Source organism: Ceratosolen solmsi, unplaced genomic scaffold (genome assembly GCF_000503995.2).
Source record: "Ceratosolen solmsi marchali unplaced genomic scaffold, CerSol_1.0 scaffold58, whole genome shotgun sequence".
In the NCBI taxonomy this organism is placed as follows: domain Eukaryota; kingdom Metazoa; phylum Arthropoda; class Insecta; order Hymenoptera; family Agaonidae; genus Ceratosolen; species Ceratosolen solmsi.
In genome coordinates this window covers 1,411,211-1,429,662 of record NW_011948447.1, presented here as the reverse complement: position 1 = coordinate 1,429,662, position 18,452 = coordinate 1,411,211, and the positions used below count along the sequence as shown (strand labels likewise).

The following is an 18,452-nucleotide window of genomic DNA, read 5'->3' as shown; positions in this document are numbered from 1 at the left end:
TTTATTTAATTACTATTATTATTTGATTAAATAACAATTAAACTTTGGTGTAAATATGTACATGAAATGTAATAGATTTGTAAGAAATAAAAATGTTTTCTGTTTTACTTATACTTTACTTATAGTGAAAATTTATTAGAGATCTAAAGAATGTTTAAAATTCCCGCTAAAAATTAACTCCCTCTATTCATTTATTACATATGCACTATATAGTATTTATTCAGTAATATTTTTTACATACATCTATTGCAACTTTTTTTATAAGGCCATGATTAATTTATTTTGTAGCTGATGAGGTTTCATTAGTTCAAGAGATTAATGCGATATAATTATAGTTTAAATTGTACAAATTTCTATAATAATGGCAACCGAAAATTTATTAGCAGATGTTCATATAAGTAAATGAAAGTAATTTTTAAATTGTATAGATTTCATATTTAAAAAGTATTTTTGTTTTTATAGAAAGGGCCATTAGTGTAGAGATAAATGAATTGGCTATCAATAGAGAAGTTGACAAAATAATTATTGAATCAAATGCAGTTAATGAGGAAGATAAAATTCTTCTGTTATTGAGTGCAATAACTCATATAGATTTAACTAGTTTAAAAGGCGATGAAACATTTGCAGATATTAAAAATCTGTGCGCAAAGGTTTGTTTTCTTTTAATATCTGTTATGTATTATATATTAAATATAAATTAGTTTAAAAATATTTTTTTTTATATCAAAAAATTTAATTTGTTTTTATAATCAATCAATAAAAAATAATTTATTTAAGTAATAATTTTTATTGTATTGAAACTATTCAAGCTTTACTTGTTATTTATAGGCTGCCAAAGCAACTGATATAAATTTTGGATGGCATAAACCTATACGAACTGCAGCTGTTTGTATTTTTCCTGCAAGTGCCTGTGATGCAATTCAATCTTTAAAAGAATTAAATGTAAGAGACCAAGTTAAAGTCGTTAGTGGTATGTATATAATTTCTTATAATTATAATATATTACAAAAATATTTTTAAACTATAATTATATTTATATTATTATGTGGAGTATTTTTATATTTTAGTAGCTGGAGATTTTCCCGATGCAAAGCTTGATTTACAAACTCGTATCAAAGAAATCAAACAAGTAGTTAATTATGGGGTAGATGAAGTAGATATTGTTATTAATAGAAAGTTGGCAATTGATGGTCAATGGCACGAACTGTATAATGAATTGAAATTAATGCGTGAAGCATGTGGTAAAATAAAAATGAAAACTATACTTGCTACTGGAGATTTACCTTGTTTAAAGACTGTCTATATTGCCTCAATAGTAGCTATGTTAGCTGGTTCTGATTTTATTAAAACATCTACAGGAAAAGAAATTATAAATGCAACTCTTCCAGTTGGTATTGTTATGTCAAAGGCTATTAAAGACTATCATACCTCAACTGGGCTAAAGGTATATTTAATTGAATAAAAATATAGACTTTATTTTATATCATATAATTCATTCAACAATTTTTAATAATTGTTAGATTGGTTTTAAACCAGCTGGTGGAATAAAAACAGTAGATGATACTATACAATGGATCGTACTTGTTAAAGAGGAGTTAGGTTCTAGTTGGCTAACTAAAGATTTATTTAGAATTGGTGCATCAAGTGTGCTTGATAATATTAACAAATGTGTAGAGATTCTGAAATTTTGAGATAAAATAATTTTAGTTACCTAAATTATAAAATTTTATGTATAATAATTGTTAATTTTATTATAATTTTTTATTTTTATTGTATTTTGATACAACACATTGCAATTAATATATAAACTAATATATACTGTTCATTTTTAAATTGTAGATGGAGCTAATCTCCTATTTAAATTTATTTCTGGGATTTATAATTTAGGTATATAATTTATATTCTAATATTTATAATTTATTTTAACGAGCATTAAATTTTTATTAAAATAATGATAAGTACAAAGATATAAAAATATTTTCTTGTAATGCTATACATAATAAAACTATTATTTGCACTACACCTAGTTCAAATTGGCCGCCATCTTTACTTGTTTCCTGAATTTCTTGGCATTCGCTTTAATTTACGTTGTAACTACACAGTTCTTTCCGTTTAGGTATCCAACATGGTAAGTTTAATCGACGTTAATTTTTAATCCACTTGCATCAATCGATTAAATAAATAGTAAATTCACGTATTTCGTCCAAAATGAAATTGATAAAACAAAGTGAAATATTGCATGTGTATTTAATAATGAAGATTTTTCAATTTATAAGAAATTAATCTAATATAGTACTAATTTTTTGGTTATTCTGATAATTCTTTTGTGATTATTGTTAGCGCTTATATTTATTTTTAGATTTATAATTTTATATTTAAAAATTGTTATTTTAAACAAATGAATTAATATTTATTGATTATCTTTAGGTAAATAACGTGGTATTATAACCTGTAACGCAGATCTGTTAGATTATAAAAGTTTATACAAATTGTAATTGTACTTCAAATTGTTTATTGTTGAGATTTAACAGAAATGTGTGTTATTAATAATGTCAATTCGAGCACTGTATTAATATGACTTTATTTACAGGCTCGTGGACCGAAAAAGCATTTAAAGCGTTTAAATGCACCAAAAGCATGGATGTTGGACAAATTGGGTGGCGTTTATGCTCCACGTCCATCCACTGGCCCACACAAATTGAGAGAATCATTACCTCTAGTTATTTTTCTACGCAATAGATTGAAGTATGCTTTAACAAATTGTGAAGTAACAAAAATTGTTATGCAACGTTTAATTAAAGTTGATGGAAAAATTCGTACCGATCCCAATTATCCAGCTGGTTTTATGGGTAATTATAGATAAAACATTTTTATTTTAAAAAATGAAATAAAATTTTATCTTATAAAAGTAATTTTTGTAAAGCATACTATTATTTATGTTATAACGATTTTTTTTATAATAAACTAATATGAAGTTGATGAATATATGATTTTTAATAAATCTATGAGAAATTAAAATTACAATATACTTTTATAGGCCTATATCGAAGTCAAAATATAAGTATTTTTAATTTTTTGATCAAAGTATGGCCAAAAATAACTAAACCATTCTTATGGTCACTGATTAAATTATAATATTTATGCAGTATTACCCAGATTGGATACAGTTTATAATTATAAAATGATTAAAATATACAATATTATATAAAATTATTAAATTGATTTTCGTTTTTAAGATGTCGTCACCATTGAGAAAACCAACGAATATTTTCGTTTAATCTATGATGTTAAAGGTCGTTTTACTATTCATCGCATAACTCCAGTTGAAGCAAAAGTAAAACCATCTTTATTATGTTTTACATAGTTATTTATTGAAAGAACTTGGTAATTTTATTAATTTTTTTTAGTACAAGCTTTGTAAAGTTAGACGTGTTCAAACTGGGCCTAAAGGAATCCCTTTTCTGGTTACACATGATGGTAGAACCATTCGTTATCCTGATCCTCTGATTAAGGTGAATGATACTATTCAGTTGGATATTGCAACTGGAAAAATTCTTGATTCTATTCGCTTTGATACAGGTATGTATTTATTTCTACCTAAAACTATTTTCACAATTAAAAATATTAAGTAAAAATTGTGTATTTTAAATTTTCTCGATAAAAATAATATGTGTAAGATATTTATAATGGGATAAAAGTAAAAATTTCATTTATAAAAATTTTAATAATTTTATTTAAAATGAATCAAGTACATACTTTTATTTATATTTAGTTATATAAAAAAAAAGGTATTAAAGCATAATAGATTTATCCTGTTGATAAAGAAATTTATAAAGTAATGAATAATACATTTTGTCTAGGAAATTTGTGTATGATTACTGGTGGAAGAAATTTGGGTCGTGTTGGTGCTGTAGTAAATCGTGAACGTCATCAAGGATCATTTGATATTTGTCACGTCAGAGATTCCCAAGGACATACTTTTGCTACTAGGTAAATTTATTACATGAAAGTCTTATATATACCACAATTTTTTAACTTAGACAGTTCAAATTTTTATGCATACAAAAATTAAAATTAAAATAAATTGTTTAAAATAGTCTTTGTTTCACTAAATATATGTTTCTTCCACATTAATCAAGAAATTATCTTATTATAATCAATTACTTGATATAAAAAGGAATAAAATATAGATTGAAAATTATTTTTAGAATTTTTACTTGTTATTCTTTCAATAATTGAATATGATTTATTTAGATTGAGTTAAAACAACCAACATTAGTATTTTGTTTAATATTGTTATTATATATTAGTTGAATTAATTAAATATATAAGTACAAAAACAAAACTAATTTATAAAAATTAATTATTTTTCAGATTACACAATGTGTTCATTATTGGCAAAGGAACAAAACCATATGTTAGCTTACCCAGAGGTAATGGAATAAAACTTACAATTGCTGAAGAACGCGATAAGAGGTTAGCAGCTAAGGGAGCCAACTAACTTAAATTTTCAATAAAAATCTATTAAACTAAATTTTCTTGATAAAACAGTTGTTTTAATTTTGTTTAATCCAATCCTTTACTATTACAGAAATATTTATATTAGTATAGTTTGAATACTTTATTAATCATTTGTTAATTGTAAATGAATGTAATTGCATTTTAATATTTAAATTATTTATTCGGGAGCCAAATTTCTGTTTCAAGTTTAATAGTTCTTTGTAACATCTTGTTACATTTTTCATCTCCTTGTTTTCCAAATTTTCGATGAACTTCTTTCGCAGTTTTTAAAAATCTATAATTAATTCTTATTTAACATTAATAAAAAAGTGAGTAAATACTTAATACTAAATTTGAAAATTTTTACTTTTGAACACACAGGACATCATTTTTAATTTCTTTTTCAACATATTTAGGAGCTTTAACGAATTCGGATCCGAACTCTACGAATTTTAAAGTTTCTTGTAACATTGGATATATTCGAATCCAGGCACCTTCTTTTTTAATTGGTTTTCTCCAATCTCGACTATTATTTCGCGTTGCACACAAAATATGTTGGTTTTTAAGCCTTTTCTGAAGATTTTTTTCCATGCACAGTGGATTAAATTCTGATGTTTCGTTATATATATCTGTCGTTTGATGCTGAAACTATTAAATAAATAAAAAAAGTTGAATAAATATTTAATTTGATATATTTGTTTGTAACAATTTTTACACTAATAAACTGAATAGATAACTTCATTGAAATAAATTAAATTAAAATAATTATTAAGAAAAATTTTTAAGTTATTATTTACCATAGATTTAGTTTCCGAACCAAAATTCATTATTTTTATGGGTTCTCGTCCAAATTTATAGCCTTTTTTTGAAGATTTACTATAAAATCTATTTGCAACATCTTCTTCCAGATGTTTAGAAGTCCAAATAGTAAAAAGTGATAGTCCAGTATTGCAGACTGGGAGACCCAACAAATCAAATAAATCGTGCAGTAAAGGCTTTTTCACTTCTGAATCTACTTCACAGTCATTATTTAATGCTGGACTAACGTTTACCTATACAAATATATTACAAATCTTAGAGTTTTAAAGATGTAAACACTGAATTTATAAATAAATTATGAATTAACATACTTCTAATAACCATGGCTTTAAATTATCATCAATTAATATGTCAAAACCGAAAAATTCAAAGCAATTTGATGATTTTGGAATTCTTGCTGCTTGACTAAGAATAGTTAAAGTGACGATACAAGCTATTTGCTGCCATAAAAACCAATCCAAATGACCGGATTGTTCTAAATATCTTCTCAATTGTCGAAAGGTCCACTTGCAACCTATTTTATAAAAAATTTTTCTAATAGTTTTTTAAATAAGAGTGGTCCTGATATATATTTTAAGATATTAGATATATATTTTAAGAAACTATTTTAGTATTGGCGTTATATTAAGACAAATGGAATTCGTTGTGATATTAATCAATTTAATGAAAAATAAGTTTATATTTGATTTTTCGAAGATCAGAAAGTAAGTAGAATGATTCATATTTGTAATTGATCCTTCAATTTTTATTAATAAAGTTTAAGTTGAATAGTACAAAGGAACTTTTAATATTGTTATTTGTTAATTTTAATATAGAACTAGTTATTAAACAAATATTTTATTAAAATGACAAATGAATTTGTAAAAGTGAATTGTAAATATGGATCTAATGATTGGCAACATACATATAATATATTATATCTATATTTTAATTATTATGATTTTGAATGTATAAGAAAACTAAGTAAAAAAAAAATCGATTACCAGCTCCTACTCTTTCTTTTTTTTTGTAGTAACCAGGGCCCAATTTGTTAAGGGAAAAGTTTGTTAAATGTCGAAAAGAATCTTCGATACTTTCCAAAGAAAATTTTTCCGTTGCGAAACGAACTATGCCATGCTTATATAGATAAATCGTTAGTGGTTGGTAAGATGGTACACACACATACAGTCTGAGATCGAATTTGTAACCGCCAATTAATAAAGGATTTTCAATGTACTGTTGAACGACTGTAACGTTATCATATCTCAGGTCGCTTAATTTCTAAAACAAAGAAATCTGAATAGGAATTATGTTTGTTTTTTTTTTACTGCATCCGTAATTCAATATACATAACTATATGTAATAATTATCTTTAAAAAGCTTACTGTTATTACATAAATAGAAATTAAATAAAATTATGACATGTATGACAATAATAGCTAGTACAAAATTGAGGAATAAATGTAATAAATATAAATTTTTGTTAGTAATTGAAGGTAAATTAATTTATTAAGAAATTATTTATTTACGCGAAAAAGAAATATTCCCTTTCCTTGGCTCTGGCCAACAGGTTTGCAGATCCATATTTTCTCATCCTTTTCTAAACGATTGCAATCCGCTGCTAATTTTGTATATTCTGACGGAAGAATATACCCTAATGGACTTATTATAAATGAAATATATAAGTTTTAAAATGAAAGCTTGATTATAAATGATAATTTTTATTAGAGGCATTATTTAATAAAATAATAATAAAATATAGTACCTAAAGTTATAAATATAACCATAAACTTTCTTCATGCATTTCAAATGTCTTACAAGATTATCTTTTCTGCATATAGAATTTCCTTTTGGTATACGATTTATAAACTATAAAATATAATATTTGTTTATATTTGAATCAAATAAAAAAATGTACTTTTATAATTGAATAAAAATATACCTGCCATGGAAGTAAGGATTTGTAGTGGGCTTGAGATAATCCACCTGACTTCCACCATAAATTCCAACAATCTTTAAAAAGGCTATTATGGCCCGAATATTCTCGCCAACCTCTTTCTATGCAAACCTATAAGTTAATTAATAGAAGATTGTTTGATATTTAATATTATAAGCAAAGACAGTTCATATTAATTGAATACATCAAACACTATTGATTAAATATTTTTTTTTTCTAAATATATGTTTTCCTAAATATTATTACCAACAGAAAAATTGTAATTTTTATTTAATGTTGATACAGATGAATCATTTAATTTTTATTAAAATATACTTAGAACTTTTTTTATTAGTTATTTTATTAATTAATTTTATTATTTTTTGAAAATTAAAATATATAATAGTCGTTTAGAACAATTCTAATATAAAAGATAAATTATTAAGAACTAATTTCTCTATTTTTTCGAAATATCAACAACTATTTACTATAACAAATACTTATACGTTTTGGTGGTAATATTTTCCATTTTTTCTTCTAACGAAATAAAAAAATATAAATAAAAATACAAAGCTTTATTTGTTATTGGTTTGATTAATTTGATATTTATGAAATTGACGGATAAAGTTAAAAGAAAGGTACGACTGTTAGACGACGAAATAATTTTAAGTTAAATGTTTTGAAACAGTTAAAAGGAAACGTTGCTATATAGAGATTTTATAGATCATTCTAGATCTTTTCTAGATCATTTCTATATCACGTAGATTTTCTTTCTCTCATTCTCTTCAAATGTTCTTTAATCAAGGGATAGGCTTTCTACTCAAAGCATACAAGTTGCGAAAATTAGCTCAAAAAGAATTTGCCGAAAAATTAAATATAGGTTCGATTTCCATCGATATCCGTGAATTACGCATCTATACATGCTCTTACACGCAGATTAAAAATGCACAAATCCGACAAAATAAATCACTTGAGCGAACGTAGTTTTAGCTTATTAATCAGCTCATAAAATAAAATTACGGTTCACATATGTGAAGTATTATGCTGTAATAGGATAAAATGTTCACGATTTAATTGTAATTGAATACGCTTTGCGAGCTTCGACTTGCCCTCTTTTCTCTCTTTCTCTGTTCATTGGCATCCCGTACAATAATAGCTTTAGTAATAGGACGATAAATCAGGACTACATTTTAAGTCCAACTTTGTGTGCACCGCTATGTCTAATATACCTTTTTCTTTACGTGACCTACTGATATTGGAGAATGAATCTACCAGGTGCACGCAAGTAAAAGTTACGATAGAACTTTTTTACAACTATTGCGTTCCCATGAAACCATCTTATCATGTGAATTTCGTACCACGTCATATGTGTGAGTTCGCACAATGCACAATCGATGTTTTTGTGAAAACCATACCATTTTGAGTTATATTTAAATCTTATCATTTGAAAATAAAATTTTCTGTCGGTATTTTGTTAGTACGACCGAACTTATAAAAAGTAATACTTTTTATATACAAATTCTCTTTTATAGTTTATATAAACATTGTGTTTGTATAAGGTGAAATCAGAAAATATATAACATTTTCAACTACAAGGTAATTATCACGTACACTTATTATTGATTTTATTATCAAATATTTTCAATTGACATAATAAAATTATTTCTTATTTTTGTCCTGGATTAATGTTTTATAACATATATAATAATGTCACTAAAACTAAATACGTTTATGTTCACAATACGGCAAAATAATAGGTATATATAACAATTTAATAAAATCTTCTTATTGAATTATCTTAGAAATAAGTAAGTTAAAATTAATTCAAAGCAGTATCTATCATAAAAATTATCGATATTATAATAGAATGATAATTGTGTAAAAGCAAATCATTTTTAAATATTAAGTGGTAATTTTTGTGAGCAAATATAAACAAAATTACGATATATAATATTTTCATTATTCAACTACATTATAATCTATTTAATTTCAATATGAAAGACATCATTTTTCTATAAATAAAAGAACAAATATTAATGAAATATATTGATATAATAAATATTTTCAGGTTCATGCTATTACTTAACAAATTGTAATAAATACGTCTCTTGAATTAAAAATAAAAATGCAAAATTTTAGACGAATAAGCTATATTTAGATTCAAAGAATAACAATAATTGAAATTAAATTGTAGCACAGATGCTTAGCCTCAAGTACTCTTCTTTCATATTCGTGACCAATATAAAGCAATTTTTAAAGAAGTATGAAGATATGAATAACTAACAGAATGTATTAAAACTTTTTAACTTTATAACATAATAATTATAAATAGAGCGAAGTGTTTAAAAATCATTAATAAGTATGCAATATTCGATTTATTAATTCTATTATGAATATAATAAATAAAATAAACTAAAAATATAATCTTTTTTATAAGTTTATATAAGTTTAATAAATTTGTTGCATTTATTCGTTTTTTATGAAATGGATAATTAAATACATAAATGAAACAGAATATGGCTATCATTTTTATTACAGTATTTTATATTAAAATATTTTATTAATGATATAACAAAATAATTATAGAAAATATTAAGAAATTTAAAATTATTAATAAGAAATTCCGGATATTATCAGTTAAAATTACTTTACGAAGGCAAAATAATATAGGAATAATCAATTATGTTATTGAATATTTGATTACAGATTCGGTGTTAATTTAGTTATATTAAATTGGGTAGAACGAAGGAATGAAGGTGTTCTTTGGTTTGTATATTTTATATTGGAAAATACATGCATATAAAATATAACTTAATATTTTTTATTATATTCCATGCTTTCCGATTATTTTTTCTCTTTTTCAACAGCTATTAAATTTATTCTATAACTACTTTTTAATTTTTTTGTATAATGTTTAACATCTTTATATTATTCAAAATAGGTTCAAGATAAAAAATAAATTTGTAGATTAAAAATATAAAATAACTATATTATAAAAAAGTAAAAAAAAAGTAAAAATTTAATAATAAAATTTTATTAAATAGTACTTCATTTATAGAAAATAATATAATTTTTGTACTGAATAAATATTTTCAAACTTATAAAATAATTTTGCAATGTTTTAATATATTTAAACATATTTCTCATATTAAAAAAATTAACTGTAAAAGTTTTTTAATTTTGAGTTGTAGATAAAAAATTAATATTTTTCATTTAAAAATGATAATTTCATTTATGATGTAAAAATGTATTTTTTTCAATGTAATTACTTTGTATATATATTAAATAAAATTAAATGAATTAATGATGGTAGAACTAAGTAGTCGTTTTAAGTATTTTAAATAGTTAAGTAGATATTTCTTATTTCAATATATAAACATTACAATAATTTTTTAAAGAAATTATTTTTTTTTATTAACATTAAAACATATGAAGCCTTTAATCTTTTATTTATTTGTAATATTCAAATTGTAGTTTAAAAATTATTTTAAGACAAAATATTAATAATATTAATTATTATTAATATTATTATTATGCTTACAAATGTAAGCATTATTATCTTTTTATTATTTTATTATTACAAAATAATCTTCTGCAAATACAGCACATTGTGTTATTTTTGAATTATTTTCACATAAATTCTATGGGAAGTATTCTATTGATATTGCAAAATCAAATTAATTTCATGGAAAACTAATGCTATATATTTTCAATATTGAAGGATGAATAATAAAATCGAATAGAAATGAATTTGATCTTGATAATTGAAAAGTATAAATACGACGGAATTGGAGAGGAAATAAAAAGAAGTTTTTTTTATATTAAGAGAAGAATTTGCAAAATGCTTAAATTAGTTATTTTATATAATTTTGTGAACCTTCATTCATGAGATTGTCATAATACGTGTTTATTCATATAATTCTATTAATTAATTGTATTTGTGAAGCTTTTAATGAATAAAATTTCTTTTGATCATATTTGTTGTTTAATAATAAGAAGTATAAATATTTTGAAATTATTTTCTGGTATATTGTCTACCTCTAGCATTCTTATCCATCTGCTACTATATTCATTTAACGTTGAAACTTAGGAAGCAATAATTTGAATGATTGAGGGAAATGAAAAAAATTAGCATTCGCAATATTGATTAGATCATGTATGACACAATGCGACAAAGCGTCAAGTAACCGAGTACATCACCTGCACAAGTAAATGAGGACCGGTGCCGTTGTCATTGATTCGAAAGATGAAAGGCCCGTCCAGGGTTGTCGTAGCCGCCATTCTTTTCCTCATTCTCTTCTTCCTTCTTTTGCTTCTCCTTTATGTTTTTCCTCGTCGACAACTGGAATAGGCCTCGAGACTAGACAACTACTGTTGGGGCTGATGATCGATTATCAGTTATACATCGACATAAAGGGCACCTTACATGCAACGGTGAACCACTCCTTCACTTTATCATCAAGGCACTAGTTTGTCGTTGTTATACGCTGGTGGTAATACGCTGGTGCAAAGACTTGATTTGTAAACGAGTGTCAGGCAAGGACATGAAAATCTGTCGTATGAAGCACGCCAGAAACTTTATGTACCTCGAGAGTAGTGACTTTTCTATTTGCACTGGTTTGACACCGTCGACCTAGCTGACATCCCGAAGATATTATTACGCACAATTGCTCATTAAATTCATTCCGAATGCATCCGGGTATTTTGGATCATATATGTTGAACTGTTTTAATCACATACGAAAACATTTAATCTATTTCTGGTGAAGGGGATTCCCTTGAGTAGTATCGTTTACAATAATATTTAATAGGTTTAACAAAAAATTAATTTAGTAAAATATGTGCAAGCTTAGTGTCCATTTTTAATTTAAAAATAAGGGTTTTATCAAATTATGTTATAATCAATATGGTATGAGCTTTGTTATAGTCGTAAAAATATTAATCGCATATATATTGAATAATTATAATAAAAATTACTAGTGCATTTAATGAAATTAAAGTTCGAGTATGTGAGTCATGTTTACTTTAAAGTAAACAACAAGGTAAAGTTCAAAATAACGATTTAAACTTAGAACTCAAACAATACGTAATATAATTTTTAATTTAGAGTCAAAGAATTCTAAATATACAATAAGTTTTATTGTTTATTATAAAATATGTATGGTAAAATAAATAGAATAAAATATTAAATTTAAATTGAAGAAAAGATTGTATATAAGTGTTTATATTTATGAATATTTCAATTATTTGTAAAAAGATAGGAATGTAATAGAGAAATGAAAATGATGCTTGATTCTCTAAAATAAAGACTATTTTTATTAAAAAGAGGTGCTTCAAAATAATCGATATATTAAAAATATAATGTAGAAGTTGGTCACATTTTTTACGTAATTTGTAAATCGAAGGTTTTGAAATTTATTATATAAAATACATCAATAAATATAATATCTTATTTCTGTATTTTAACAAATAATTGCTAAATTAATTGTAAATCTACAGGAAGGCACTACTTAAACTCTTTAAAGCGTTAAATTAAAATTAAAATTAGTAAATAAAATAATATATTTCTATATTTTACGATTTTGAGGTTGTTATTTTGCACTTTTAATAGCATGAATAGCTAATCAGTTATTGTTGTTAGATGTTTATACAATCAAGTACAATAATTAATAATATGTATTTTTTCATTATTTAATTCTTGTTAATTTTTAAGTTTGACTTTAATCTTTTTAAATTCTAACTCACCAAATAATTTTAAATGTTGTACAATAATTTGTTGATTATTTCAATTCTAAGCTTTAAAAAATAATTAATTGTATATCCATATTATGAATAAAAGTCACTTTCTTTCAAGTTTACGTATTGAATAAAACTATTTAAAATATATTAATTACTTTATTTATAATTGTCGTTTTCATTTTTTGGCTTATTCTATATTACATGAAACGTCATTATGCAGTTGCTACATCAAACTAAATCATTTTATTTAATTTTGAACTATTATTAACTCAAAGAAAATCTATATTATTTTTTTAATGTTCGCTTAGAAAGCATTTATACGTATTTATAATGGTGTTTGTTTGTAGTGTAGAATAACACGTATTGTAATCGTACATAATTTTGGAATTAGAATTCTGTTGCATGATATTTATTATTGGTTTAAAAAGCGAATAGTCTTATGAAATAAGCTTATTAGTTTTAAAGCTTTTTATTTTATAATATTTATGCACGGGATTAGTTTCAACAAAGTATATTTGTTTATAAATATGCATATATAGTGGATACTATATATATATACACACACATTGAATATAAGTTGAGAATAGTATGCTCGATAAGTACTGCAATGTGTCTATGAAACAACAAAGGATTCAAATTCAAATGACAATAAATGAGAAATTAAGGTATCGAAACTGCTCTTATGATATAGAATCTCTCGAACCTCGTATTAATTCGGCCGACATGCTTTAATAATCGTAAGCACGTGCTCGAAGGATTGCATGAAATATATCACGAGAATCAAATGCTAGTTTACGTTCATTTTGCCTCCTCCTTCACCGTTCAATCGCAACTATGTTTGCTAAAAATATTGGTGCAATAGGAACTCCAGCGACGACGGGACGGTGCTCCGATCGGGTCGATACGCGTGAACAGCCCGAGGATCGACCGGATCCTCCGTGGGCCGTTACGGCCTCGGCCGCTTTAACCGGAACTACAGTTGCAGACGGGTTGGAGCTCCGATGCTCACTGTTTCGAGTACACGAAGTTCGTAATTCGACCACCCCTGGATGGTCTGCGGCGCCTGCGCCTCCATAAGTCACATGCCATTTGTGCAAATGCCTCTCTAATAAGATTTAACGAAAGGGGATGCCGCCGACAATTTTCGATATCATCCGCATACCTTAAGGACTTAAGGCTAATAGAGGAATGGCCTGTCTGGCATTTGTCCTGTTATTATTCAACAGCCAGTAATATTAATTTACCTGTTCGTTTATTTCAATGATTATTATTATTACGATAGCAATTCATTTAGCACAAGTTGCAAATGACAACAAACAAAATTCTTTCGTTTCAAATTATATTAATTCATTGCTCTAACACTTGACTGATTATTACAGCCAATTATTATTTAATTAATTTATCCCCAAGCTTATATTTTAGCATCGAGCAGTTTTCAAACATTTTTTCAACATAATATTGTATTGATTTAATAGTTTTTAATTATGGAACAGCGAAGTATTTTAGAGATAAAATAGACCTGTACACGTTTTTAGAATTCTGGCAAAGTGTCTGTTAAGTATTATTAATATTAAACAACATATGATTGCAAAATTATTTGCTATTTGTTAGAGGATAAAGTATTTTTTATAAAAATCGATAATGTAATCTACAAAGTAAAAATGTAACATTATTTATTCATAACATCTATAATTTAAATGCAGTATGAATAACAAATAATTTTCGAAAAATGAAAAATGATGAATAAATAAAAATGAAAATAAATGCACAATGAGGTTTTTGAACCTTTGTGAATGTCGAACGTGGGTTACCCAGCTTTTTAAAACTTGAATATGATAAATAGGAGAATTTAGAATGATATATTTTAAACAATTTTTATTTTAAAAATTTGACTTAAGATTTGTCTTTGTATTAAAATAAATATATCATTTACAAGTATAAACGATAGTGTTCGATTTTAAAGGTTTAGTTTATGGCTCGAACTACCAATTCAATAGTTCAGTGGATTAGTCTCTCGGCAGAATAACTTCAAAGGAAATAATAATTGACAAGATTCAAAAATATTATGTATTTAGTAAAACAATGTTTATTATTTGTAAATGATTATAATAATATTGCACTGTTGTGTAGAGAGAGATAATTCTATTGAAGTAATGAGGGTGTGTTCTTTGTTTATGACTGAGTATCTTGAAGTTAAAGTAATGCTGATGTTATAAATATCAGCTGGTGTAGTCAATTAATCATGCTTGTGAGGTAGCATGAGAAGATGGTAATGAATCAAGTATGCTTGATGTATAAATAACTATACTTGATATGGGGTAAGATTTTTAATGGAATTTATTAAGTAATCAGTTGTGTCATTAATTATTTATGGGGACAGTAGAAGAGCTAGTCACAGGTAAGAGTGATTAATAGTAAGATTTCTACCATCTTCTAAGACTTCTACCAACTTCTAAGATCGTTCCGTGGCGGCTCTGCTGAAAATACCGACCGTTCCATGGCGGTCCTGCTGAGGGTAGATCGAGACCCCTGTGCTATGGCTTCTACTGGTAGATGGTTAGATCGGTTCACTATGGTCGGTGTCACTGCTGTCGGGTCACGGCAAGATGTTAGCTGCAAGCGCAGTTGAGCGAGGGTGGTTCGGCAAGAGATGATTAGCGAGAGGGCGAGGCGCGCCGCGTGCGTCTCTTATATTGCCACGCGGCGGCTCACTTAGCTGGCAACAAAGCATCGTCGTTGTTTCACTAATTCTTACACGAAGCGTGGAAGGAAAATTCTAGAACCTTCGAGAAAGTTCGACGAGAGGAAAGTAGTCACAATACCCTTGGGTGATCTTATAGTATATTATATTTCAGGTCGTAAAACTTGCTCGGACTTGCCGAGTTTTGTTTGTAATCCCGATCTGCACGTGCGTGCCAGTATAGGCGCGCATGCTGTACGCCGTATAGCGCGTATGACCCTTTTTTTTTAATTCATGGAACTGCATCAATCCCGAACAGATAGGTATAGATATAAGAGGTAACTGGATTGAAATTGAATCCTCAAATATTTAAAAACACATATTTAAAAATTTTATGTTTTTAGGAAAATGTAAATCTAGAAATGTTACTGTTTTAAATAAAGGTTTTATTAATAACAGTGTGTAAATTCGCAATAAAGTATTGTTTAATTGGTTTCAATTAAAACTCTTATACCAATATTTATATCAGAAGGTTTTCAATAATACTTACTGGCAATAACTATATAGATATTAACATTAATTTGTCATTCTTTTCTTTAAGGACACGCTAAATAACCAGGTTTCTATGGCAGTTTTTAAATAGTCATCAATAACTTTTTTGCACGCACACTAACAAACAAGTAGTTACTATTTGTGACATAAATCCTAATCTAAATTGAACTGAAAAATGTTTTTTTATTTATATTGTTTGTAAAATATCTGCCATGTTGAAAGAAGAAAACTTAAAACAAATATTATTTTTTAATAAATATTTTTTAAACAAATATTATTATTTATCATAATCAATTTTATTTTAATTAACACATAACACGGGCACATAGGTTTTATTTTTGGCCTTACAAAATAATTACATATATTATAAATTTTCCAGCAACAAATTGAGTGTAATTAAAAGCGTAATTAAAATTTAAAGTATGAAACCATTGTATTTTCTTATAATATATATTTTTTTGTAATTTTTTTTATTACTTATTGCTTATAACTATACACATAAGTATAGTTATAAGTGTACACATCAGCAAAAAACCTGTTTTTGCAAGATTTCCTTTTTTACGGATGTAAAAAAGGTTAAATGACAAATTATTCATCACATTCATTCAGGTATTTATTAATAGGTATTGTTTTCACTTAATTATTTGTATTGAAGTTAAAGCAATTACTTTATCATTCGTCAAATTTATTCATCTACATAATTAAAATGGTTTACAATACTCGATAGTCGCTTGCTTCTTATCGATCATTAATATCAATAATGAATAGACAAGAACAATAACTTAATTTGACTCTTTGACTGTACTTTGATCTATCTTTGCTCGTATAATTACATGGCACGAGTAAATATGGTTAATGAACCATATTAAATAAATATGACACTGCGTGGTTGATTTAATTATTTTATTAATGTCAATATGTTATATTGCTGGACGTAATAAGTTTATTATTTGAATAATAAATATTAATATCGCATCTGATAATTTTATCGTTTTTGAAAAAACAAGGAACAAGCGAAAATATTTATAGCTTAAGCAAAATAGCAATTGTTATAAGCTCAATTTATCCGATTGAAAATTTAAGCACATTATCATTTTACGTCTTTTTTTAATAAATTAAACTCTTTCATTCTTTAGCAACCGCTAAAAAACATATTTTCTTCTATTGATTGATTTATCACATAATTGTAAAGTTCGAAATACATTTTTCTGAAATTTATAACCATTACATAGCAGATTATCTCGACAGAAGGACGGAGTTGGTGTTTTTAAATAATTTCGAAAGCACACGCGAAAATAAAATCAATTGCTGAGTGAACTTTGCGTGATTACAAAATCTCAACTGAACTCTAAAATCACCTTTGTGCTTTGCTGTTTTACTTGACTACAATGTACTTGTACAATGACGATAAGAAAATTTTATATATAAAGTGACGAGGCAATGTGCTGAGAATTAATTTACACGGAAATAAATAGCGAAAATTGTACTAATACTTTTTTATATATGCGTATGTGTGCACTTATATATATACACACAAATTGAACAAAATATATATATTACATATTTGTATTTTTTACATTTATATTTTTCTTTGCTGTTGATTACGGGTTAGAAAAATTCCGTAGAAATCATCTGTTATACGTATCTCCAAAGTATCTCTATTATTTGCTTAAAGACAAGGAGAGCGATTGTATGATGATAGTTGAACAAATTTTGATTGCGTCGATCTTAATTATGACGATTTCACAGCTGTCGTCATTCGAGTTTACAATGATTCTTTTAGGTGTACCCTATAAGTAAAATTGTGGATAATTAATTATTTTTCTTCGTAAATTATATTTTTTTCGTTTTGTGGTTCACAACTTATTTTTTGATAACTTTTGCAGATTCATTAATTTATTCTTGCCTAGCGTGCATGATTTTTACAGAAAGGACGGCCGCCCTTTGCATAAAAGCTCTGTCCTTCAAGATTTTGTTTACACATCTATAAAGAAATATATTAGTTTTAGTTTTTATTTATTTATTAATTTCAGTTTTTATAATTAAATACATGAAAATATATCTTACATATTCTTTTAAGTAATCTTTATTGAAAAGTATTAATGCATTAATTGAAGCAGAATTGTAAAATAAATTATTCCATCAAAATCTATATATATTACATTATGTTTCAATTTATCTTAAACTTTTTATTTGTATTAATTAATAAGCAAAACTTTTATAAAATCGCTATATATATATATATATT

The 18,452-nt window shown here is 25.7% G+C and overlaps 3 protein-coding genes across 3 annotated transcripts; 2 read left to right on the top strand and 1 right to left on the bottom strand.

Annotated features, from left to right (window-relative positions):
• The first annotated feature begins 271 nt into the window (after window positions 1-271).
• On the top strand, window positions 272-1,720 carry Dera (deoxyribose-phosphate aldolase). Its single transcript, XM_011504708.1, has 5 exons — window positions 272-382; window positions 463-650; window positions 829-970; window positions 1,068-1,444; window positions 1,521-1,720. The coding sequence occupies exons 1-5, from the start codon at window positions 319-321 to the stop codon at window positions 1,689-1,691; spliced, it is 942 nt and encodes a 313-aa protein (XP_011503010.1). The 5' UTR covers window positions 272-318; the 3' UTR covers window positions 1,692-1,720.
• Window positions 1,721-2,558: 838 nt separating this feature from the next.
• On the top strand, window positions 2,559-4,548 carry RpS4 (ribosomal protein S4). The gene is made up of 5 exons (XM_011504705.1): window positions 2,559-2,849; window positions 3,237-3,334; window positions 3,408-3,579; window positions 3,861-3,990; window positions 4,375-4,548. The coding sequence occupies exons 1-5, from the start codon at window positions 2,642-2,644 to the stop codon at window positions 4,499-4,501; spliced, it is 735 nt and encodes a 244-aa protein (XP_011503007.1). The 5' UTR covers window positions 2,559-2,641; the 3' UTR covers window positions 4,502-4,548.
• Window positions 4,549-4,674: 126 nt separating this feature from the next.
• Window positions 4,675-11,934, bottom strand: LOC105366299 (probable tubulin polyglutamylase TTLL2). The gene is made up of 9 exons (XM_011504704.1): window positions 11,435-11,934; window positions 7,241-7,366; window positions 7,064-7,167; window positions 6,828-6,960; window positions 6,303-6,579; window positions 5,631-5,833; window positions 5,298-5,552; window positions 4,868-5,148; window positions 4,675-4,795 (listed from the first exon to the last, which is right to left on the bottom strand). The coding sequence occupies exons 1-9, from the start codon at window positions 11,525-11,527 to the stop codon at window positions 4,675-4,677; spliced, it is 1,593 nt and encodes a 530-aa protein (XP_011503006.1). The 5' UTR covers window positions 11,528-11,934.
• Window positions 11,935-18,452: the final 6,518 nt, after the last annotated feature.